The 25,316-nt window shown below is 51.5% G+C and overlaps 2 protein-coding genes across 3 annotated transcripts in view; both read right to left on the bottom strand.

The window, feature by feature from the left end:
• SPC24 (SPC24, NDC80 kinetochore complex component) overlaps positions 1-707 on the bottom strand; it is a 5,587-nt gene extending 4,880 nt beyond the window's left edge. Inside the window, exon 1 of the mRNA XM_006905853.3 lies at positions 520-707. Within this exon, the coding sequence (XP_006905915.1) occupies positions 520-679 (160 nt within the window). The 5' untranslated portion in view covers positions 680-707. The remainder of the gene's footprint in view (positions 1-519) is intronic.
• Positions 708-5,588: 4,881 nt separating this feature from the next.
• The window catches only part of KANK2 (KN motif and ankyrin repeat domains 2), a 21,755-nt gene continuing 2,027 nt past the window's right edge, over positions 5,589-25,316 (bottom strand). For both annotated transcript variants that reach the window (XM_025040073.1, XM_006905852.3), the window contains exons 2-12: positions 24,678-24,792; positions 23,087-24,298; positions 15,118-15,285; positions 14,937-15,039; positions 13,884-14,120; positions 13,200-13,287; positions 12,438-12,657; positions 11,580-11,722; positions 9,865-10,065; positions 9,696-9,785; positions 5,589-7,664 (exon numbers count right to left, since the gene is read on the bottom strand). In XM_025040073.1, the coding sequence (XP_024895841.1) occupies positions 7,611-7,664; positions 9,696-9,785; positions 9,865-10,065; positions 11,580-11,722; positions 12,438-12,657; positions 13,200-13,287; positions 13,884-14,120; positions 14,937-15,039; positions 15,118-15,285; positions 23,087-24,298; positions 24,678-24,714 (2,553 nt within the window). In that variant the 5' untranslated portion in view covers positions 24,715-24,792 and the 3' untranslated portion in view covers positions 5,589-7,610. The remainder of the gene's footprint in view (positions 7,665-9,695; positions 9,786-9,864; positions 10,066-11,579; positions 11,723-12,437; positions 12,658-13,199; positions 13,288-13,883; positions 14,121-14,936; positions 15,040-15,117; positions 15,286-23,086; positions 24,299-24,677; positions 24,793-25,316) is intronic.

The following is a 25,316-nucleotide window of genomic DNA, read 5'->3' as shown; positions in this document are numbered from 1 at the left end:
CACGACTAGATTTTACCTTTAGCCATTCATCTCCTGCCCTATCCTTTTGTTTGTTTCTTATACGTAATCCCTCTACTAACATTATCGGCCCCCTAAAGGATTTTGTCTGCCGCCATCTCAGGGTTGGCACTATGCTTGGCACACAGCAAGCGCTCAGTAAAACATCCGAACAACCTCAGGAAGTAGTGCGTGCTAGGTTTCAAACCTGGCGCTTTGAGACCCAGTTTAAAGCTGGAGTCCCCCGGCTCCTCCTCCAGGAACGCTCAGAACTGGGCCAGGCTCTCCAAGCTCCTGTATTTACCACTAAACCCCTGGAGATGGCTGCTGTCCCGAAGCTCATCTCACAGTCGGGGAACCTGACGCTCAGAGTGAGCAGCGCTCGTCTGCTGGTCCCACAGGAAATAGGGCAGGAAATGGGGGGACACGGGCGGGAGGAGTTTGCAAGACGCGTCCGGCCGTCCCATCCCATCACTAGGGCCGGAGCCGCGACCGCGCCCCCGCCCTGGCCTCCGCTCTCACCGCGCAGCTGCTGTTCGGCGCCGTTTTGAGTCTCCAGCAGCCGCTCCATTATCTGCCCGTGGCGCCCCAGCAGCCGCCGCTGCTGCGCCTCGGCGTGATTGGCGCTCAGCAGGCTCAACAGCCCCTGGGATAACTCCTCCATGTCGCGGATGGCCGCCATGACTGCGTGAGCGCCAACCCCGCGCAAATTTAACTGCCCATGGGTCCCGCCCCCTTCCTGAAGACACCCATTTCCATTGGCTTGATCTTCCGTCAGTCTTCAGCGAATGAGGCAAGGCCTCTTTAGGTCTGGCCTAGTGCGCCTGCGCTGGTTCCTCCGTCAGTCATCGGCGATGGCCAATCGGTACAAGGAGGAGGTGCCTCTGGGAGTTTTGTCTGATGCGCCTGCGCAGACTGGAAAGCGGCTACTAGAACATGTTTATCTCTTTAGGTGAAATGTCTACTGTTTGCAGGGCGGACTTGTAGGGGCGAAGCCGTAAATTGCTTCCAGTGGAGCTGACATTCTACAGTGTGCATGGGAGACTCACAATAAATAAGTTCTATAAGAGGCTGCATAGCAAAATAGAGTCTGCGGCCAGATTTATCGAATTCCAATCCCAGCTTTGCCACTTACTAGCTGTTGTTACCTTGGGCAAAATTTCATCCCTCTGTGCCTCACTTTCCTCCTCAGTAAAATGAGAATCACCATAGTACCTACTTTAGAGTTGGCGTGAGGATTGAATGAGAACAATGCCTGTTACTCAGTGCTATATAGGTGTTAAGTAAAACAAAACGCTAGCAGGTGAGGTGCCTAATTGACATGAACCACGCTATGTGTGGGGTTACAGTAAAAACAAACTGCATGCTTTTGTGATATGTTCCTCAAACTGAGGTGAAGACTTCAATGCAGTGGGTCATGGCCAGCATTTTCTACAAAACAATGGGAAAATTCAATGCATTCTGTATGGAAAGTTAAGTACCTGTATTGTTTGGGGATACTCTAAATTCTGCATTTGTGTACTGGGTGTGGCAGGTTGTTTTTGAAAAGACAGCTAGGGAAATACTGTAGTTCCAACCATGCAACTCCTCAACAGAAGGTAGACTCTAATTCCTTTGTTCTTGAATTTGAGCAAGACTTTATGCAACAAATAGAATGTGGCAGAAAGGGCACTGTGTGATGTCCAAGCCTAGGTCAGAAACTATAATACATCTTCTGCCTGATGCTAACTTTCATGTGTGTGTTCTATCTCTGTGTCTGTGTGTGCGCGCGCGCGTGTGTTTGCCTCTCTAAATTTCAGGATTCTCTCTCTGAGCCCAGTTGCCATGCTGTAAGGAAACCCAGGCAACGTGAAGGTCCCAGCCAAAGCCAGCGTCAACCACTAGAGGAGTGATTCCAGCTGCCAGCCTTCGAGCCATCCCAGCTAACACTAAGAGGAGCAGAAAAGAGCTGTCCCCATCAAACCCTGCTCAAACTGTACATATGTGACCAAGATCAATGCCATTATTTAAAGCCAGTAAATTGGGGGTAACTTGTTACATAGCCATAACACCTGGATGGCTGGGTCATATGTGAAATTTGTATCTTATTAAAGGTCATGTAAAAAAATCACTGAAAGCCACTGCTGTAGTGGCAAGACTTCATAATAGGCAAAGAAACAAATGAACAGGGTCTTTCTAGATAGGAATGCCTGTTATGAAGGCAATAAAACAGGGTCATAGGATAGAGTCACTAGAGTTGGGGTGGGGGTGGAAAGTAACTAAGTCAGGTGGTCGGGATTGGACTCCCTGAGCAGGGGACATGTGAACTAGGACCCGAGTAATGATAAGGTGTTGTGATACAAATCGCTAGGCAGAAGAAAGAGCAAGTGCAAAGGCCACTGAGGTGGGAAAATTTTAATTTGTTTAAGAAATAGGAGGTTGGCATTGCTGGGGAAGAGTGAGCAAGCGGGTTGCCAGGAGCCCTGAAGCTTTTTCTAGTGTAACAGGAAGCATCGAAAGGCATTAAGTAGGGGTGAGCTATGGAGTGGACTGGCTCCAGATCTTCCGGGATCAAGAGAACTTGTGGGCAAACTGGATGTGCAGAATGAAGAAGAGAAAGAGGATGCTTCCTGGGTGTTTGGCTTAATACTTGGATGGTGGTAATTTAAAGGCCAGCAAGGGGCGGAGCAGGCTTAAAGGCAAGGGGCTGCATGAAATGAACAGTTTGGAGAAATTCCCATTGCCTGGGCAATGGCTACATTGGCTACAATGGCTACAATGGAGCTATCAAGAAGTGGTTGTTTGGCTCTATGAGTCTGTAGAAACATTTGGGCTGGGGATAAAAATCCAGGAGTTGTTGGAGTGCAGCTGAGGCCAGATAAGACCACCCTAGGTGAGAGTAAGGACAGGAGGAGGTCCAAGGTCCAAGCTCTGAGCCCCTCCAACTGTAGAAATTGTAGAAAAGAGGGAAAGCCAGCACTGCCATGGAGAGAGGAAAGAAGCTACCACAGAGCCATCAGGAAATACGATTTCAGGTGACCTTCAGGAAACTGAGAGGTCCTGAACCCCAGGCCTGGGGCCACCTTTCCCCTCACAGCTTATTTCCATGAGAGATTTTTTTCAAGACTCCAGGGGCTGCTCATGTGTTTATATTTTTACAGTGGGGACACCCTTAGGACTAATATATTTATTTAACCTCCCTTGGGTCACAGATCCCTTAGAAATCTGATGAAAGCAACGAGAGAGGCTATTCTTTAAAAAATGTACCCAACATCCATTCATCCTGAGATTTTGTGTAGCTTTTGAGTTTAGGAACCCAGAGAGCCATTCCCAGATTTTCAGGTTAAGAAGCTCCCCACATTTTGTCTCTTAGAACGGCTAGCAGATGTAGAAATCATGACACCTGAGTGGTTTCCTGCAGCAACATTGTCGTCTGGGCATGGAGCCCGGTTCCCGGAGTCAGCACTTAAGTAGTGTTGCTCACCCTCCTGGTGGCTGAGCATTGGATGCTGACATTGCTTTGTCACTATCAGCTCTGTGACCTTTGGTGGCAGGGGCTCACCTTCTCTGACTAAAGGCAATGGGTTACTTAACAATGTAATGTGAAATAAAGAGGAGATAAGACCTTGGTTTCAGTTTCTGGCTCTGAAGTTTACCTGTGACCTTGGCAAGTTCTTAACTTTTCTAAGCCAGGGGCTAATGATAGCTCTCTTATCAGCTAGGGTGGGATGTTCAGGAGAGAAGCTATTTGAGATTACACAGCCATACCTGACAGATATAAATGTCAGTCAAAAGAAGGCCACTCACTTCCCTTCCAAAAAGCAAAGCTGGAACCACCTCACGACCGGTAGGATGGCCACTATAAAACAAAACAAAACAAAACAGAAACACCCACTGGTGAGGATGTGAAGAAGTGAAAACCCTTTTGCATTGTCGGTGGGAGTGTAAATGGTGCAGCCACGACGGAAAACAACATAGTGATTCCTCAAAAAATTAAAAAAGAGAATTACCATATGACCCAGCAATTTCACTTCTAGGTATGTACCCACAAAATTGAAAGCTGGAACTTGAAGTGATATTCATACACCCAGTAGCCAAAAGGTAGAAGCAACGTAGGTGTCCATTGTTGCATGACTGGGTAAACAAAATGTGGTACATACGTACAATGGAATATTATTTAGTCTTAAAAGGAAGGAAATTCTGACACATGCTACGACATAGATGAATCTTGAGGATATTATGCTAAGTGAAATAGGCCAGATACAAAAGGACAAATACTGCATGATTCCATTTATATGAGGTCTCTAGAGTAGGCAGATTCAGAGACAGAAAATAGAATGGTGGGGGCTAGGAGCCTGGGGTGGGTGAGGGGCAGGTGATGACATGTTAGTGTTTAATGGGGACATAGTTTCACTTTGGGAAGATGAAGAGTCCTGGAGTTGGATGGTGATGATGGTTGCACAACAGTGTGAATGTACTTGATGCCACCCAACTGGACACTTAAAAATGGTTTAGAGGGTAAATGTTATGATATGTATGTTTACCACAATTAAAAAAACAGGTGTCAAAAAATCAAAGCAGGAAACTGGGTGGTAGGGAGAATGGGTTCTTAAGCCTTAGCTGAACGAGATTACAAAGATGACAAAACAGTCCTGGGTAATTCCTTGTGAGAAACAATTTTTAAAAAATTTCCAAAAGACCCTTTCTTGGCTGACAAACTCCTCTGAAAACTTGCCAAGTGCAGTGGACCTTCTGCTCAGAAACATACACCTTCGCATAAAATTCCTAGGACTTCCGAAAACCTCTAAAAGCCACCCATTACCTCCTGATTGAACGATCCAGAGGTAAAACGGAGGAAGTGAGAAGTCAGGAGAGCAGTCATCATCGGTCACCTTTGGAGGGAGTGAGGGAAAGGGGCTGGGGACAGGAGGCTGGCCCAGGATGCTCCGCTTGTCCTGGTGCTAGCAACACATGACATGAGGATGTCATTTGCAAACAGCCATGGAGCTGTATACTTTTGTTCATGACTTGTACACTTAAATAAATGCATTTATATTATACCTTAAAAAATAAAACAGCAAAACAAAGTATTTGAAGGTCCCTATTAGAAAAAGGTTTGGCAGGAGATGCTTCAAAGTGTTGACTATGGCAGGCACTTCTACCAAATGGGACCACGGCACCCTCCACTGTGCCAAACTTTTCTGTATTGTTTGAATTTTGCCTTTTACAATTGCAATGAATTATTCTGTCATGATGAACAAAATAATCAGTAAAGATTTTGTCTGAGGTGCTCACAGTGGTAGGTGTTTGTTAGAACTTTCTGCCACAGTGGCGATGTTCTTTATCTATGAAGCCCCATACAATAGCCACCAGCCAAGTGTGGCTATTCAGCACAACTTAATTATAATTAATTTGCATTTAATTAATTAAATGCTACCTGTGGCTACAGCATGGGACGGTGCTGGCCTAGGGCTGTGCATAAGGGAATGTATTGTAATATTCTTGCCACTTTTCTGTAGCTTTGAACATTTTTCAAAATAAGTAAATTCTAAAGAGATCTATTTTAAAGCTTAAAGAGGAATACGAGACAAAGATCAGACACGGACGCTGTCAGCATTATCATAAGGTAGCTTTATTAAATTCCTTTACCTTCTAAAAAACGATTACAAAAAAGAATACTTCATTTAAGTGTAATACTGTCTTTATGGACGTACCGTGGTTGGAAAGTGAAGTTAAAGGTCATGAATATATGTGAGAAGAGAATGAGGACAAAGGCAGGACCCCTGCTGTTCACCACACCAAGCCAGGGGTACGGGGAGAGGGGAACACAGGGACAAATATGGATTTATCTGAGTGTGTGTGTTGGGAGGGGGGTCAATGAGCTGCTTCTAGAAGCTTAAAATAAACACACCCGGCTGGCTCCAGGCCAGGACACACAGGCACACAACCCTCGTACCGCTGCCCAAAGCTGCAGTCCCCCATCAGATACCAGCAGACATCCTCAAGCAGCTTTGATCGTTTTCTCTCACGCTCACGCACATGCACACGCACACGCACACACACACACGCGCACACACGCACACTCTGGGGTGCCTCCCTCCCTTGGCCATCTAACCTCTCGTCTTAGGTACAAAATCTAAAAGACTTTGACTCCTTCCATCAAAATCGAAGCAGGCCAGACTCCACCAAGCCAAGAAACCCACTTTTCTAGGAAAGAAGCCAGCATTTCGCTTTGTTGAATGAACGTGTAAGCCCTCAGGCCCTGATCTGTCCTCCTGTGGTCTGGCGTCAACCCTGGCGTAGAGCTGAGAACTGGAATAGAGAGGTCAGGACACTTCTTAGCTAGGGGTTCTTTCCCCTGTCACAAGGCACTTTCCAAGGCTCGGAACCCATCCCTTTTCTTTTCTTTCTTTCTTTTTGGTTCACAAAAGCATCAAGAAAGAAAACTATGTGGAGATTCTGGGGACAAAACAGGCCGTGAAGGAAACGGCGTGTGTCTGGCGAGCCCCATTTCCAGCAGGCTCTGTTCCAGGCAGCTCCGGAAAGCCTGTAGGTTGTTAAAAAAACCCAGCTGGCCCTTGTTTGGTTTTAGGCGAAGCCCTGTCTCTTTAACTTTGTGCTGGGAGCCCTCGGGGGGCAGCCAACTTTTAATCGTGCACACATGGGGTTTCTGGAGCCTGCTCCATGCTCTGCCAACAAGCACATTCCCTGTTTTTTTTTCCTTTGAGGGGAAAAATCCTGGAGTCTGGGAGGACCAGGACAGCTCACAACCTAGGTTCTAAGACCAGGGACTCAGCAGCCACTCTGGGAACTAGATTCATTTCCTGCGTCTCCAGGTCTGCAAGGTTTTCTAGGAAAAAATAATATTTGCTGGGGGCCTCTATGCAAGGAGGGGTCGGATTGTGGGGTAACTTCTCGACATGAACTGCTCACACATCTCAACTGCTGGGTCCTGAGTCCCCCACTTGAATGGGGGCGGCAGTGGCAGCGAGGAAGCAGAAGGAAGGACCGAATTTCCTGACTCAGGTGACAAGGACAGAATCTGTTTTGTGAAGAGACCAGAAGAAAATTCACTCAAGAAAGACGCCTGGGGTGGGGTGGGGGTGTGTGGACGAGATGCTATTACATACCAGACAACTGAATGTGGGGGGCAAAGGGAGCGCCACCCACGCGTACTAACATTCAGGATTAAAATGAAAATATGTAATTCCAGTGACTTTCAAATTTGGCAACAAGTTAATATGATTCTCCCTCCCCCGACGATGATTCAAAAATACAGTATTTTTTTCCTTTCACCCTTCTCCATCCACCGTTGCCAGCTGATTGTTCTCAGTGTGCTTCATGAACCCACACCCCAGCGTCAGCCACTGGCGCCAATTTATATGAGAATGGAGCTTTGGTCTGCACTGCGGCTGCTTTGAACTGGGGTACCAGAGAAAACCCGCTTTAAGCTGGAGTCTTGTCACTGTTGGGGGCTCCCCCTGGGAAACAGAAGAAACATCCACTTGCTGTTGGGCCTTGGGCCTTGGTGGGTATGAGTAGGGGCTGATCAGGGAGGAGACGAGGGACGAGGGATGGTTTGCTCTGGGGCTTGCTGGCCCCCGAGGGCAGGCGCCTCTGGTCCCCCCTCACGGCTACTCTTCTGCAGAGGACGATGCGGGACTTTCGTCATCTGACATCGGGGCAAACTGAAACGAGAAGCAGAACTCTTTGTTTGGCTCTGGCTTTGTTGTCTGGCCATGAGGCTGTGGTGAGTGATCCTGTGGCCAAAAGGAGGCGACGTTGTGGGGAAGATGCCTCAAAGACGTAAGTGAACGCACTAGAGGATTTTCATCAGAAATGAGGGATGAAAAGGAATGAAGTGGATAGCGGTTGGTCAGGAAGGAAGGGGGCATCTGAGCTGAGCAATGCTGAGAGGCCAGCCAGAGGGGCAGAGCAAGGCATTCCAGGCGGAGGACACAGCCAGTGCAAAGGCCCTGAGGCAGGAGCTTAGCGAGTGGCGGGGAGGAAGGAGAGTGGGGGGAGGTGAGGCAGTCAGGCAGGGCCCAATGCGTTGTAAGGATGGCTTTGGCTTGTTCTCCAAGTGTGGTGGGAGCCATGAAGGGCGGCGGGCAGAGGAGGGGTGTGCCCTGACTCAGGTGTTCCAGTGACCTCTGGCTGCCGTGTGGAGAGCGGACTGGAGAGGCCGAGAGTGGAGGACCAGGGCAGAGGCAATGGCAGCAGTCCAGGTAGACAGCGATGGACAGCTGCGATTCCTCCCTCTGGAGTCCCCGGGGGCTGGACCACAGATCAGACCGCAAGGCATCACCTAGTCCCATCACCCCTTACAGTTGAGGAACCCGAGGCCCAGGTGATCTCGAGCGCCATGACTGAGGCCCAGGTGTCCTGACACCCGGGACAGTGAAGCTGGGAAAACTCGGAGCCTCAGAAGAACCTGAAAGCCAGGTGGAGATGGATGGTGTATGTCTCCAACCTTTGCTCTCTTAGAGCGTTTGGGAGAATTGCTGTGGTCGACACCCACCACGCAACCCTTGAACCCAGCCCCAGATGTATCTCAGAAAGGCCGGGGCAAGTACAAGGTGGGGGTGAGGAGGAGGAGGAGGCAGTAAGGCTCCTGCCCAAGGTCTGGAGTCAGGTGGACCCTAGGGCCTATACTCCTTCCTGGCTGTGAGACCTTGAACCAGGGATGTAATCATCCTAAGCCTTGGCTTCTCCATGTGAAAAATGGAATAATAATAGTACTTTATGCAAGTGAATTGGGCTATTGTGGAAGGTTTAAAAAATCATAACTAGGAGGTACTTAGTATATAGTCTATCAGACTGAAAGGGCTTGTCTCCCCTGTCAGGCACTTAGGACATAGCAAGTATCAATATTATCCTCCTATCATGCTTCTGGAAAAGTGTTTTGCTAACAGCCAAGGTTTTTTAAAAAACCCAGATTTGTGGTCACGAGAAATGCTGGGTTAAACAGTCAGGATAGGTTTCTTTAGTGAGACTCCTCAAGGCCTTAATACACCGACATGCTTCAAGTAAAAGCCAAAGTCCTCACTGTGGCCCACAAGGCCCTGCATTATCCGTGGTGTCGCCTCCCAGGCCTCATCTCCTCCCACTGGGCTCCTTGATGTCCCTCAAACACACCCGGCATGCTCCTGCCTCAGGACCTTTGCACTGGCTGTTCCTTCTGCCTGGAGAGACACACGACTTGTTCCCTCACTTCCTCACGTGTTGGCTAAAATGTCACCATTTCATCAAGGTCTGAAATAGCTCCTCCATCACTCATCCCGCCTCTTACCCTGTTTTATATTTCTTCCCAGCACTTAGCATCCCCTGGCTACAATACACTAATTTGCTTATTGTGTTTCTTAGAACATCCGCCCTATGAGGGCAGAAGGCTTTTTTGTTTTGTTCAGTGCTGTGACTGCCAGGGCCTAGAACAGGGCTTGACGCCGTGGGTGCTCTGTAAATATTCCTTAAATGAGCGAGTGGTGATTAAGAGCATGCATCTGGAACCAGATAGATCTAGGTTCAAATACTGTCACGCCCACCGTGCCATGCAGTGTCAGCTGTCCGTGACTCATTTCCTCATGGGCACCGTAAGGTTTTAACAAGCAGAGGACTCTTCAGTCCCTGGCTCGGGCCCCATACACCACCAGCTCTTTACAACCATCTGTCCCCTCCCAGAGTTCCCTACCCTCTGCCCTGCCAGGGCCGAGACTCACCGAGCACTTGATGTTCATGCGGGAGTAAAGCATGGATGCGATTTCACTCTGCCCTGCATCCAAGGCCACCATCAGAGCTGTGCTCCCATCCTGTAAAGCATCCGTTGCTGTGAGGACACCCAGTACTGTGCTCCCACCCTCCCAGAGGTGCCCCTGGGCGGGGACTCACGCGGTCAGTGAGTGAGATGTCGCAGCTGGGCACGGCCAGCAGCAGCCCCGTGATCTCCTTGTGGCCGTGCTCGCAGGCACACATGAGAGCCGTGGAGCCATCATCATCTTGCACATTGACGTCTGCCTCGCAGGCCAGCAGCGCTTTGACCACGTTCACCCGCCCATGGCTGACGGCCAGCATCAGGGCGGTCTGCCCCGCCTGGGCAGGGAGAGGAATGATCTCATGAAGCATGCAGGCCCCCAGGCATGATGTCCCTGCTCCAGAACCCTCCGTGGTTCTCAAGTACTCTGACGCTAACAGCACCCCCGCTTGCTTGCCCCTGTATCTCAAACAGTCTTTCCCGCCACAGGCCTTTGCATTTGCTGGTCCTCCTTCCCCCCATTTCAGGTCTCACCTTAAATGTCTCCTTCTCAGGGGGTGGCACTTGCCTCCGCCCACTTAAAGCAGGTGTCTAATTCACAGGCGTAAGCGTATATAAAAATTTACTGTACTAAGATTTGTACACTTTTCTGTATGTCAGCTGAACCTCAATAAAATTATATCTGTGTTTATCAGTGGATGAACAGAAACAAATTGTGGTTAAACACGTACTATACAATATGCACCCTGGAAAAGAAATGAGGTGCATATGTACACTACAGCATGGGTGAATCTTGAAAACATGCTCAGTGAAAGAAGCCAGACACTGATGAACACGTGCTACATGGCTCCATCTACATGAAACATCCACGGTAGATAAATCCATGGAGACAGGAAGCAGACTGGTGGTTGCGGGGGCTGGGGAAGAGGGAATGGGGGGTGACTGCTCACGGGTGCAGGGTTTCCTGTAAGGGTGATGGGAATGTTCTGGGAGTAGACAGAGGTGATGGTGACATTGTGAATGTACTAAGTGCCACTGAATCATACACTTTGAAACGGTTAATCTTATGTGAATTTCACCTCAATTAAAAAAAGTAAACCACTAAAAAATTACTTTTAGTTAAAAAAATGAAAACAATAAGGAAAGCAAGCGGGTCTGCCGCTCCTCCGCATCACCGCAGGACCCTGCTCCTTTCCCGGACTGTTTAGACTGTGGCAAACCCCTGCCCTCCTCGCTGTCCCCACGGGGCCACGGCTGCCTCGCTCGTCTGCCTGGACACCCATCCAAGCCCCTGCTGCCTCCGCAGTCATGCAGCCGAAGGAAGATGTCAAACCAGAAAGCCGGCCACGCCACTGCCCTGATCGAATGCCCCGAGTGGCCCCCCGAAGCCCCCGAGTCAAGCCCGCTCCCAGCCTCCCTGCTGCCTGAAAAGTTTGTGGCTCCCGGAGCCCCGGACTGGCTGGTGAACGGCAGGGGTGTGGGGACCATGCCTGCTTGTTTACCATTTGATCCCCGCACATCCAGTTGCTGCATAGGGAATTTCCCAAGCAAGATATGGGACAGTGTCGCGTTAAGAAAGGCTGAGGATCCCCATGTCCTCCCCCATCCCCACTAGAAGGTCCTGCGTCAGAGGTAGCCTGGAGGCCAGATCAGAAGAACAAGGCTCTGGACCCTCTGAGTTCCAATCACCCCTCCTCTAGTTTGACCTTGAAGAAATGGCTGCTTCTCTGAGCCTCATCTGTGGACTGGGGGCTCTCTGCGCATGGAATGAGATTGTGTTTGGGCTTGGCACACAGCCAAGACTTAGTGAATGGGAAGGGCTGCCCAGGTCTGCGGTGCCGAGGGCCCATACCTGGCTGGCTTTGGCGTTGACATCTCCGAGCCGAAAGAGCTTCAGGACAGTCTCGATGTCATCCTGGGACTTCAGGGTGGCCAGGGCAGTAAGCATGATGGGGCTGTAGCCGGCACGATTCTGCTTGTCCACCTGGCAAACGCCTAGGGGGAGGGGGCGGGAGAAAACGAGCCCTCAGACCCTGCCGATGTGAGCCAGGCCTGCCCCAAGGTTGGAGGACGGTCCCCAAGGTCCCATGCTCTGCCATCAGATTGGGAGCCTGTTTCCCTCTGCCATAGTGAGCACTGGGCATCATGTTGCCTCCATCAGTCCAGGCGTGACCTAACTGCACCCTTTTCTCACACCGAGAACTCCATTCTGCTCCAGGGTGTGTCTCCATTATGTTACCCCATTAGATAAGTGGCTTCAAAAAGGGGAGACTGCACATTTCCGCCATCAGACTGGCACCCACACTGAGGGCTGAGAGTAGGAGCTACGTCTCTAGAACAGCCAGACTCCTCCAGACTGGCCTGTGCCTCGTCCATCGGACTGGGGAGCTGTGTCCTCCCGGTCTGACCAGGAAAGGGCAATATTTTCCTGTCGAATCGAGGACCCCATCTTCTCTCCACGTCCCAGGCTGGAGGCCACGTCTGTCCCTCAGAAGAGGGCTCCACAGCAGTGGCTTCATCACACAGGGGTCCTTGTGGATGGTGGAAGGGCCACATGTTTTCCATGAGACCCTGACTACAGGTAGGGCCTGCACCTTCCCCACCTGACTAGAAGGGTGGTGTCTTCCCCATCAGACCAGAGAACCAGGGGTGGCAGCCAGCCCCCTGCCCCCTGCCCCAGAGCCCCCTCGTTCCGCCTAGCGGGGCTCACCACTGTCCAGCAGCTGCCGCACAACAGGGAAGTTGGCGTGGGACACAGAGTAGTGCAGCGCGGTGTTGCCGTTGCTGTCGGCGATGTTGACCACGTAGTCCAGCAGCCGAGCCGACATGGCGCGGAACGTGACCAGGTGGCGCCGCACAAGCTCGGGGTGGGCATCGCTGCGGCAGGCCAGGCGCAGCCACTCCTGCAGCACCGTGGTGTAGGCCACTTTCTGGACGCGGGGCGCAGAGGGGCATGAGGGCAGGCGGCAGCCCACCCTCTCCAGGGCAAAGCCCCACGAGGGGAGTGCGGACGCCCCCATCCTGAAGCAGAGCCTTGAAGGGGGAGCGTGGGCACCCCACCCAGACGAGCCCCTGGAATACAGTGTCATGTCCCTGTCCTAGACAAGGACCCTAGAGGGAGGTGTAGACACGGCGATCCCAGATCTGCCCCCCAGAGGAAGACGTGAGTGCCTCCATCCCAGATGCGACCTTCAAAGGCGAGTGTGGGCACGGCTAGAGGGAAATATGACAGCCCCTTCCCTCAAGCCCCCAAAGGACCAGGAACCAAGGGCAGTTGTGCTGGTAGCTGATCATCCTTGGGCCCCTCCCTGCCTTCCTGGCCCCTCTCCAAGGCTCATGAACTCAAGCACACACCCCCAAGCCCCTGGGAACCCCCAAAGCAGGCACAGGGAGACACTGCGGACAAGGAAAAGCCAGGGTACACAGAGTAGGGAAGGAAGGCCCTCCCCCCAGGCCCAGGGCCCCACCATACCAGCTCCCGCTCGGTGAGGGCATTGGGGTTGTCCAGGTACTTTTCCAGGGCCAGGCAGGCTGAGATGAGGTCGGGGCTTAGCTCCATCCTGTCAGGGAGAGGTGCGGGGGTTTATCTTGGGAATACCCACCTCGGCCTCCTGGGCCTCCCCTATTTCCCACATCTGGGTGGGGGGCTGAGAGAGGGCCTCGATGCTCTCCGCCATGACACTCGCCCAGCCCTGCCAGGGCTCCCCTGAGTGGTGGAACCTCAGAACACATTTTTATACTATACCCTAGGGGCAGACATGGGGAACAAACAGATCCTAAGAGAAAGTGGATGTAGAGGCCAGTTTATTCCAAATGGTCAGTGGTAGATGGGAAATCTTTCTCCAAGAACAGATTTTTTCATCGGGATAAAAAAAGAGATAAACAGGACAGACAGGTGGGGCAAAAATGTCCCAGAGAAGGTGAGCAGCTTAAGGACAAATTCTGTCTGCTCCTCAAACAACCCAAATTGCCTCTGTCAGGCCCTTCATTAAAGCCTCCAGGCTTTCAAGATGCAGGACAAAGTACTTGTTTGCTAATTCCGACAAGGGCATGCATGACTGATGGGGTATTCCCTCAAAAGGCTTGAATGGTGGGATCTGAGGCAGATTTGCCCCCCACACCCCCTGCCTGAATCCTTGCCGTCCAGGAAACTGACCGGATCTCCTCCTCCTCATTTGATGGCGATGCCCCCGCAGCTGTGGGCACACGCTGACACTCCCGAGAGAGCTGGCACTCTTGCCGGCTGGGATTGGCCACTGCCGTCCCCGGGGGCCTGAGCAGTGGGGCTGCGGCCACACTCGGCACCCGCTCCTCGGGCTCTGGGGCCTCGTTCTCGGTGCTCTCGTCTGAGAAGTTCTCCGCCGTGCTGGAGTCCTCAGACGAGGACTCGTACCTGGAGAGGAGGGGCGGGGCGTGGTGCGGGAGGGGCGTGGGGCTCTGACTACTGGACTTCAGCTTCCCCATGTGTTAAAGGCGGATGACAGTGTGGACCTCGCAGGGCTACAGGAGCATGCCTTACAGCACCTGGCGCACGGCACGCGCTCCTTAAAGAGGTGTCCCTCATCCGGACCCTGCCCCACTGTGCACAGGGCCCTCAAGCTTCTTGCTTCCTCCGGACAAAGTCTAAGCTTCCTGGCATTCAAGGCCCCAAACTGTCCCTGTCCATTGCTTGCCATACCTCCTGCTTCTCATGTCACTCTGCTTCCTCCCACTTCTAAGCCTTTATTCGGGCTGTGTCCCCCAAACAGGAGAGCCCTCTTACCCCCCCTCTTCATTTTGCTAGTTCCTGCTGTCGTGCAGCAGACATGTCTCCTCCTTCAGTGACTTCCCTGGCGGCGGCCATGCCTCCCTGAGATCCCACATTGCCTGAGTGTCCCCATCATTGCTCCAACTACGCTGCCGGAACCCATCAGGGCAGGGAGCCGAGCCTGCCTCCTTCCGAGGGGTAGGGCAGTACAGTGGTGATAGCACAAGCTCTAGAGCCAGACCGACCACCAGGGCCGACTCCTGCTCCCACGTGTGCTCTCGCGAGGCGCTCAGCCTCACTGTCTCAGTTTCCTCATCGGTCTATTGTGCTTTAGCTAAAAGAGTGAATCAAAGTGAGGGGCTTAGACCAGGTCCTTGGTACATTCTTGGGCACAAATGAATCAAGGACCAACTAGGGTGGAAGCTGAGGAAAGGGTGGGAGTGTGGTGGGGGCTCCTCTCACCCGCCATTGACCCCCACGAACTGGAGGCTCCTGCGGTGGGCCTCGGAGTCTGATGGCTCCTCTCTCCGCTCCATGATGGACCTCACGCCTGCCTGAGGCCTGCCTGTGGGGAAGGGTGGTGTCATGAAGGTCTCCCAAAGCCAGATCCCGTGCCCAGGCCTCCTGTGCCACTCCCACTTACCTGCACTTCGGGCCTCCTCTGACTCACGTGAGGCTGCTTGCCTGGTGGGCTCCCTGTTGGTGGCATCGAGGGTGGGCGCCCGGCCTGTGTTCTTCATGGGCTGTGCCAGGGAGGCTGCTGCGGACCCTGGGGGTGGTAAGGATGACTCTGCAGGAGCCTGTGGGAGACCTGGAGGGGCGGGAAATAGGCACTCGCTGTGGGCGACAACAAAGCAACGACAGTGATAAGTGTCTCCCTCCGGGGCCAGGTGCTCCGAGGGCTAATTACTTCATCAAACTTTCCCAGTCCATGAGAAGTCGGAGTATTACAGGTGAGTAAACTGAAGCACAGAGGGTTGCCCAAGGCCACTCAGTGAACGAGCTGCAGAATCCAATTCCAACTCTGGTTCGCTGCCTGCCCCACAGCTGGTCAGGGACAGGGAGGACCCTGTAACTCCACATCCTGGCTCATGACCCCCTCCAACATACTGAGTGTCGTCTGGACACAAGGTTTGATCATAGCTGACTGTTGGTCACTGTAGGGAATCGCATCTCTCAGGAGCGAGCTGTGTGACCTCAGGCAACTTACTTAACCTCTCTGTGCCTCCAGAGAATGACATTCCTACCTCCTGGAGTCTCATGCAGACTAGACAGTAAAGCGGGATGCAACACTTAGGACGATGCCTGCACATCGAGAGTGCTCAAAAAGCATCTAATTCAAGAGAATTGTAAACTATATTTTGATAAGATGATACTATGATTTTTTTTTTTTTTTTTACAAAAGCAGGGTTAATAGATACACATCTATTAACCCCTGTGCTGTAGATATCATTTTGTATCTGGCTTCCTTTTATCCTGTACTTAACTTTACACAGGTGTTACTTTAATAATCAGGAAAAAGAAACAATAGAGCTATTGGAAAATGAAAATGAAAACCCCACCCAGGCAGTTTCTGTTTGGAGAGCCGAAAAAGTTTTAGAGGTGGAGGGTGGTCATGGCTGCACAACAGTGTGAATGTGCTTAATGCCATGAACTGGACACTTAAAAATGGCTAAAATGGGAAATTTTATGTTATGCATATTTTATCATGATTTTTTAGAAAACCCACCTAGGTTGGCCTAAGGACCAAGGTGACTTTGTAGGCACCAGACCCTGAAGGTGCCCAGTGAGCATCTGGAAGTAGGGCCGGCTGGGAGCTCTAGCCCTAGATCACCAGCCTGGAGCGAGGGACAGAAGTCTAGTCACCACCCTGAGCAACTATCCAAGTCTCAGAACCGCTCAGGTCCCCCCCAGGCCACATGAAGCTCCCCTGTCACACTTCCCCAGGACTTCCCCTTCCTGCCACTGGCCACAGGCTCTGCAGACCAATTCATTTTAATTCCCTTAACAGTTAAAATTTTTTTTGAGATACACAGTAACTACTTTCTCAAGTCTGTGCACATACTCCACTTGAGTTAAGAACAGGGAGTAAATACTTGGGAGAAGCACATAGACAGATGAGACACTTGGCCATAAATGTGTCCGACAGCACCCCAGCCCAGGGCGTCACCGGGCCAGGCCGATTCCAGAGCTGGAGCCTGAACCCTGACGGGGGCCAAGAACATAGGCTGGGTTTTAATGTGAATCTCCTGATTTTTAAAAAAACCTTGTCAATAAATTCACGTCAAACAAACAAAAACATTTCGTGGCCAAGTGGAATGTGTCAGGAGGCAGATGGCCAGTTCATAATCTCAGTGTCTGCCCAAACTCAGGGCTCCTGGTCTAAACCCTGGGAGGGCTGAGGGAAACAAGCCAGGCACGAGAGAACAAATGCTGTGTGATTCTACTTTCAGGAGGACCCTGGAGGAGTCAGACTCATAGAGACAGGAAGTAAAATGGTGGGTGCCAGGGGCGGTGGGCGGCGGGAAGGCTGGAGGTGGTTTGTGTTTAATGGGGACAGAGTTTCAGTTTGGGAAGATGAAAAAGTTCTGGGGATGGATGATGACAATGGCTGCACAACAATGCGACTGGGCTGAATGCCACCGATCTAGACATTGAAAAAGGATTATGATGGTAAATCTTATATTTTATCACCAGTTTTTAAAAAATGAAAATAAAATGGAGCAGGACCACGGCCCATTCCACTCCCAGGGAAAAGCAGGCCTTGCCTCCAAAAGCTTGGGCAGCTACTTTCCAGTGTGAGTTCAAGGTCTGACTCCGCAATGCTAAAATCACAAGAACAATAATGAGATTGATACTTACTACTGTTACTGCACTGCGGGGTGGGGAAACCCATACCAAAATATATGTGGCAGAACTAAAGTCCATGACCAGTTATGACCACTGTACAAAAAGAGGCAGACATGGGGAACCTTGCCTAGGAGAGTAAAACATATTCCAAAGCCACAACAGTCCAAGCAGGGGGACGTTATTGCGGGGAGAGATGGGCCGGAGGAACAGAGGAGAGGGAGCCCAGCACAGCCCTCTCTGAGGGAACTTGGGGCCAGACAGGAGTTTCCACAGACCAGTGGTAAAGGGTGGGCTCTGTGGTGTGGGGTTGGGGAAAACAGTTTCTTCTAGCCAGGAAAAATCAAGCTGGATCCCTACCTCACGCCTTACACAGAAAACAAACTGAAGGAATAATATGAAGGTGCAACTCAAAGCCATAGGAAGAAAATGTAGCACAGTATCAGAGGCGTCAGAAAAGGGAAAGATTCCTTTAAAAATTCCTCAAAGCACAAAGCACATATGAAAAACACAAGGTGATCTCACTTTTATGTAGACTCTAATAAAACCGAACTCGTAGATACAGAGAGCGGATTGGCAGTTGCCGGGGGCAGGGGACGAATGGGTGAAGAGGGTCAAAAGGCACAAGCTTCCGGTTATAAAATAAATCCCAGGGATATAATGTACAGCATGGTGACTACGGTTCTCATAATAGTGCGTGGTACATTTGAAAGTTGCTAGAGAGTAGATCTTAAACATTCTCATTACAAGAAAAGAAAAACTGAAACTCTGTAAAGTGACAAGACTTACTGTGGTGATCATTTTGTAACATATTATCTATATCAAATCCTTAATGTGTGCTCCTTAAACTAATACAATGCTATATGTCAATTATATCTCAGTAAAAATGGAAACATTAAAAAAAAAGTTCAACTACATCTGACATGAAAATTTCTATTTACTAAAAACTGAACAAAAAACTCATAGACAAAGTTGACTAATAGAAGAACATAGATGGGGGGAAGATATTCAATGCCAAAAATGGAGAAGCAATTTTATCCTTCTAGAACAGGAGTCAACAAACTTTCTCTGTAAAGGGCCAGATAGTAAATATTTTCTCTACGTGAGCCAGAAGGTCTCAGTTGGAAATAGCGCTAAAGCAGCTCTGGATAGTATGTAAATAAATGGGTGTGGCTGTGTTCTTTTAAATTTGAATTTCATATAATTTTGTTCATGTCACAAAACGTTACTCTCCTTTTCATACTGTTCAACCAGTTAAAAACATAAAAACCATTCTTAGCTTGTGAGCCATATAAAAACAGGCAGCAGACTAGATTTGGCCTGCAGGCTGTAGTTCACCAACCCCTATTCTGGGATATGCCAGGAACTTCTCAAAATTGTCCAAAAAAAGTGGATGAAGGCTACAAATAAGCGGTCCACAGAAGAATCTCATTATACATATATGGTAATGCCCAACTTCAAAAGAAATCAAAGAAATGCAATTAAAACAACAAAGAGATACCACTTTGTACCAAGGTCAGACGGACAAAAAATTAAACAGATAAAACTGTATGTTGGTGGGGATGTGGGGAAACGGGCACCTCGGACCCAAGCACAGCTGATGAGAGTGTGGACAGGGAGAGCTTTTCTGGAGAGAATCATATAGAACTAAAATTGTGCATCTCCTGTTAACCAGTGACCCTACAGGAGGGGACAGGTGAGGATGGCCCTAGCACTGCTCATAGCAGTTAGCAACTGAAAGTAACCTTTCAGTTGGGGGAGGGGGTCGGTCAGAAAGGAAACAGGCTAGGGCATTAAAAGTGACAAACCAGATTTATGAACATCGGGTGAAGAGTTCAATAATAGTGTGCACAGAAGAAAAAATAAGAACAAAATTTTTTTTTTCTAAAGCACAATACCATTTTAGGAAATTAAACACATGCAGGGCATATTTTTCAAGGACACCCAAATATCTAAATAAGCTTCTAGAAGGTGGATTGCCAGGAATGATATTAAGTGGGGTGAGGGTGGGAATTCATGATGCGGGGGCGGGGGGGTGTGAATGGCGTAGAGACTGACAAACTATGGCTCTAGGGCACATTACATTTTTAAATGGTTGGAAAAAAATGTAAAGGATTCTATTTGGGACACGTGAAAATATATGAAATTGACATTTCAGTGTGGATACATTATGTTTTCTTGGCACATAGCCACTCTCATTCACTCATTTATACCTACATTGTTTATGTCTGCTTTCATACTCCAAAGGCAGAACCCTGCACCAAATTCATCATAATGCATACATTAAAAATGTGCAATTTTTGTATATTAAGTATACCTTAATAAAGCTAAAAAAAAAAACAAAAAACGAGTACCACTGAGTCATGGCAACAGAGATCGCATGACCCGCAAAGTTGAAAATATTTACTGACGCTCATCACTGAAGGCAGAGATGAAGGCGAGTCAGGGAAACAGGTGCGTTGCCACGAGCTGAAGAATTTCATTAACTCAGATCTGTGCTCTGTAAGTCCAAGAGAAATCGTTAAGAGTTTAAATTACTCAGCCACCCTGGTAGGGTATAAAGCAATGTGGTAACAGACATCGAGGTCCTCGAAACTGCCCTTTCAGGAACTGCTGAGAAAACACGTAAGAGGACGTGAGGGGTCCTGCAGAAGGACGTCTGCGTGGCGCCCTTGAAAGTAAAGAAAAAATAAGTAGCACAGCCCGGGAATTTTTAATAACATGAGGAAATGCCCCTGAGATAATGTTAAATCGAAGAAATCCAAGAGTTTCAATCCTGGCTTCGAGAACCATGGGCAAATTCCTTAACCTCCCCGTGCCTCAGTTTCCTCATCTGTAACACGGAGATTAAAAGCACCACGTCACCTCATAGAGGTTCTGCAGACTTAAAGCAATTAAAATACGAAAAGGGAATCAAATAATGCCTTGGTCTGTAGTAAGGGCTGCCTAAATGCTTTTAAAAATAAAATAAAGCAAAATGACAAACTTCACCAGCTCCGTGTCATGAGATTTAAAAAATATATTTCTTCTGTGTTAAAAATTTCAGAGGGAAAGAAGTATTGACAGCAGCTGTGTTTGGCGCGGGTGGGTTTAAGGGGGTTTTATTTTGTGTTCTAGATTTTTCTGTACTTCCTAAAGCTTCCACAGAGAACACGAACTGCTTTCATAGGAATATGTTTTGAACAAAACAAATTTCAAAGCCTTGGAGACCCCACGGATGCACATGACTGGCTGCCCCTTCTCCCACTGATCGCTCTGTGGGGCCTTGCGAGGTGGGGGGATGGGCCTTTGGGGGTCTCCATGCCTCTAGTAGCCCTACCTACCTTTGCCAACTGGAGGGGAAGGCTGCCACTCACCCTTCTCACCTTTCGACTGCAGTGAGCAAATTCGAGGTGGCAGAGAAGGCTGGGCTCCTCTTTGCCTCCTCCTCCAGGAAGCCCTCTCTGACCTATGCATCTGGCTGACCCACCTAAGCAAATTCATGGTACAAACACTTGTCAAGTCTTCGAAGTACCTCATGTCCCATATTGCTCCCTCCCGTCTACAAGCCCTGGAGGACCCAATCCTGATGTTCAAGCTATCCCGGACCTCTCTTCTCTGGCCTCATCCTATTCCACACCCACGCCCCGCCCTCACCTCAAGGCCTTTCTCCCTGGCGTGCCCCCTCCCCGAATGCTCTTCTCGCCTCTTTGCCACCTGGCTGCTTCTTTCCTGTCACATCTCATTTCAAAGAACCAACAGCTAACCCCAGGCACCTACTAAGTGCCTGGTGCTATGAATTGAAACATTTAAGCCTCACATTAATCTGGTGGCATCAGCCTGTCAGGATCCCCAATTTGCACACCAGGCACAGAGAGGTTAAATTGCTCAGGGCCACAGAGCTAGGGGGCAGGGAAACCAGCGTTTGAACCTAGGCTACCACCCCATGGAATCCCTGCTACCCCATGCCTGTTTATCTGCTTCAAACTTGTATTTTCTGAAACGATATTTCTTCGCTTATTTATTGTGGTCTCTTATCTGTTTATTGCAGGAGTTTGTCTGTCTTGTGCACTGCTGTGTCTCCAGTGCTTAGTAGAGTTTGGTACACAGCAGGCACTTGATGAACGTTTGCTGAATGAATAGACATTGAAATGATTAGCACACGCCAGTTCCAATTAAGCAAGGTGGAGACTGGTGCTGGCTGCAGCAAGAGGGAGTTAAGTGAGACACAAGGAAGGACTGTTAGGACTTCCATAGGGTGGGGACATTGCTATGTCTGTGTGTCCTGCAGGCAGGAGGCCCCATGGCTGCCCTGGAAAGCATGTCTGGAATGGAGGCTGCCTCTCAGATCTCGAGGCTGGGCCGGGCAGGGCCCCTGGCTGGGGGCCAGAGTCACAGGGCCTGGTGTTTGGGATGGATGCAGAACAGAGGGGTGGTGCCCGGAGCTGGCCAGGAACAACATGGGGAAGCAAGGAAACATATCTGGGTCCCCACCCTCCAGCTGTGCCCGCTGGTCCCACCATGGGGTTCTGGCCACCTGACATTCGAAACTGGGTGGGGGACTTGGCCCCACCTCTGAGCCATGCTGCAGGTTCAGATCCTGGCTTAGCCACTCCCTGGCTATGTGACACCAGACAAGTGCAGCTTCTCCCTGAGCCTCAGTTTCCCCAACTATAAACAGAGTCGTCCTGAAAATCATCAGCAGAAGTAGCAACGAGCTCTGACTGAGCACGTACTGTATGTTCTAATTCATGAGTGTCCTAGAGGTGGAGACCCTTATTATGCCACTTCACAGACAGGAAAGCTGAGGCCCAGAGAGGTGAAATTGCTCGCCCAGGGACACACAGCAAGAATTGAGATTTGAATCCAGATTGCCTGGCTGCACAGTTCCCAGTCTTCAGCTCCTCCGTGGGTGAAACACTCAGCATAGCACTCAGCACCACACTGGTGTCCGATAAAGAACAGCTGTTGTCATCATGAATCACTCCAGTAGCTTCTCCCAGGGGCCCAACAGTGGTAGAGCAGCTGCCATCCTGCACATCCCACATCCCCTTTCTTGACATGAGGACTCAGCACTTCCTCCAAGGGGCACCCCCTCCCTCCCTCAGGACTTGGGTGGGGCTCTTCTATCCCCATCATCCAGGGGTAGGCAGCTAGGGACACAAGGATTAGCTCAGTGTCGGGCATGTGACTCAAACCAGCCAACGAGTGCCACCCCTAGGATTTTTACTGGCACTCTTTGGACTGAGGGGCTCCCTTTCACAGAGCTGCAAGGGCAGATGCCGAAAACAGTGGGGCCACCTTCTCCTGCCTGAGAGAGAAACCTCCAGGTTGCACAGAGGAAGAGAAAAAGAAACACAGAGTCCAGAGCACCTGGATCCAGCTATGCCTGAAGCTGTCCCTAAGTTAAATGAACAACACATTTCCTTTTCATTGCTTAAAAGGGTCTGAGATTAGTTCCTGCCACATTGACTATAAACAGGAAAGATTTTTTTTGCCCAGCAAACTGACAGCCTTGGGGACCCTCCGCCCCCCAAATACCTCGTTTTCTGGACACTTACAATGAGCTAGAATGAGAACACACACTTAACACCCGATTTCTCTGCATGGTCCCTACAGCACTGAGTTGGTGGCACAATTTTGCCCCCTTTTTGCAGATGAAGAGACAGAGGCTCCGAGAAGAGGAGCGGTCTGTCTGGTGGAAGGCCAGGACTGGAGCTGGACCCTGCGATTCGGATGAAGAAAGAAGGACCCTCTATCATCCTCCCCGGACAGTTAAGGCTCACCTGCTGGCCCACCGCAGCTTCGCTCTGTGATGCTGATCTTCTTCACCAGGTGGACATTGCCAGTGGATGGAGTGGGCGCGGGGAACACCGTCTCCACCACCTCATGGCTGCGGAACACAGGAGAGCTCTCGGCCCCTCCAGATGTTGCCAGGGCCCGCAGCCCTGCCCCGTAGGGCTCCAGACTCTGGGCCCGCTGTGCTGGGGCCCCGGCGGCTGTGCTGGCTGCCACCTCCACCTCTCGTGGCCCCTCTACCACCCGGATGGTGTCCACGCGAACTGGGCTGTCTGGCGGTGGCCAGGCCTGGGGCTGAGGATCAGCCTGCCGGGCTTGAGCTGCCTGCAGCTCCTGGAGCGCTTTCTTGAGCTGGGTCTCCAGCACAGCAACCTTGGCAGCGAGGGCTGCCTCCCCGTCGGGCATGCCCAAGTCCCGCTCTCGGACCCAGGTGCCCACGCTCCGGGTCTCCAGTGCCACAGGGTCCTCGGGGGTCTCAGGGAGGTCCAGGCAGAGCTCGCTGCGGCTCCGGACCCCCGTGGGGTGGCCCAGGAATTTCTGGCTCTTGAGCTGCACTGTGAGCTGCCGCTTCTCCTCTTGTAGCACCGAAAGCTTCACCTGAAGCACGGGGATCAGCTTTACCTGCTCCTCGAGCTGCCGCAGCTTCCGCAGGGCACCCGCCATCTGCTCCCGCACATGGGCCAGGTGCCCGGCGCTGGGTGGCACTGGCGTGGACAGTCCCGAGCCCCGTGGCGTCGGGGGCGGCAGCCCCACGCCTACCAACGAGCTCGTGGAGCCCGCCATGCTCGGCGTCAGGGAGCCCAAGCCAGTGGGTGCGGCCGCCTGGTCCTCGAGGCGGCGCCGGGCATCCAGCAGCGTGCGCTCCACACGCGGGTTGAAACCGCCGCGGGCCTCCAGGGCGCCATACTGTGGATAGAAGCCCCGCCCGCAGTAGGAGTAGGCTGAGTGGCGGCTGTCCCCACTGGCATTGGAACACAGCGACTCGGTGGACGTCCACCAGGACCCAGGGCCTCGGGGAAGCGAGCCCAGGCGGGGCCGGCGCTGCACGGCCACGCGTCGCAGCGTGTGGCCCTTCTCAATGTCGTCCACATATTTGAGAAAGTCCAGGTCCAGGCGGTAGCCGTAGGGCGTCTCCACGGAGTAGGGAGGGTCGGTCTCCTTGGCGGGGAAGGCAGGTGGGGAGGCTGGGCCAGGGGTCCCTGGGGCAGGGAGAAACACCAGCACCTCTGAACACTGATATCCCCTCTGGAGGAAGACTGATGCCCCCAGGAGAGTCAAGGTCTATTTGCCCGAGGGAAGGGAGCCCACTGGCCCTCACCTGCTCAAGTGTTTAGCCCTTTTCAACCCCCGTCTCCCTCTCCCACAGAACAGGGCCCTCGTCTCCCTCTCAGACTCTCCAGCCACAGCCAAGCTTTTCCCATTCAGGCGCTCGGGGCGGGGCTCTGTCCCATCCTCAACCCCCACCCCAGGTACAGCCATATCTCTCTCCTCTTTTAGGCCTCCAGCACAGGCCCACCTCCCCTCACCCTCCCTCCTCCAAGCCCTGGGCAGGGCCCTCTTCCTCCCCAGAGGCCTGACCTGGGAAGGGGGCTGGCGCATGCAGGACTTGGGCCATCCTCTGGGCTGCGGATGCTCCTCAACGATCACTGAGAGACCCTGAATCCGACCACCTGCAGCACAGGCTGAGGCTCACCTGGGGAGAGGGGGCGATGCAGATGGGAGTCAAGAGGGGTCTGCAGGGGGAGGGGGGAGATGTGGCCACCCCCCTCCACGGCTGTTCCCCTCAACACCCCTCTTCCTTGGGTATGGGACCCTTTCGTAGGCGCACACCCAGCCAGGCTGTGGAAAGGGGTGGGGGGGCCCCCACGGCCTGGAACAAAGAAACCAAACCTCACAGCCTGCCGGCACATCTGTCCAGCCCCTGGACAGGCTCCAGCTGTTGCTACAGCCCAGCCTCCATGAGGCCCCCAGGGCAGGGGCCCCAAGCCCTATAGGCCCCACCCTTCCTGCACCCCAATCCCCCAGCCCAGGCCAGGAGCTCGTTATGAGGACAGATAGGGGCTGAGATGGGCAGGGGTCTGGGATGCTAATGCAGGAGGAGGGGGGAGTCTTCCTGTAAGGATCTAAGGAGACAGAGACTCAGGGACACAAAGAGAACTCAGGGGAGGGAACCCCAAAACAGAGCGGGGTCAGGCCAGCAGGGTGGGGGGGTGGTAG

Source organism: Pteropus alecto, unplaced genomic scaffold (genome assembly GCF_000325575.1).
Source record: "Pteropus alecto unplaced genomic scaffold, ASM32557v1 scaffold761, whole genome shotgun sequence".
Taxonomy (NCBI): Eukaryota; Metazoa; Chordata; class Mammalia; order Chiroptera; family Pteropodidae; genus Pteropus; species Pteropus alecto.
The sequence above is the reverse complement of the archived record's forward strand: the minus strand, read 5'-3'. Positions and strand labels throughout refer to the sequence as shown.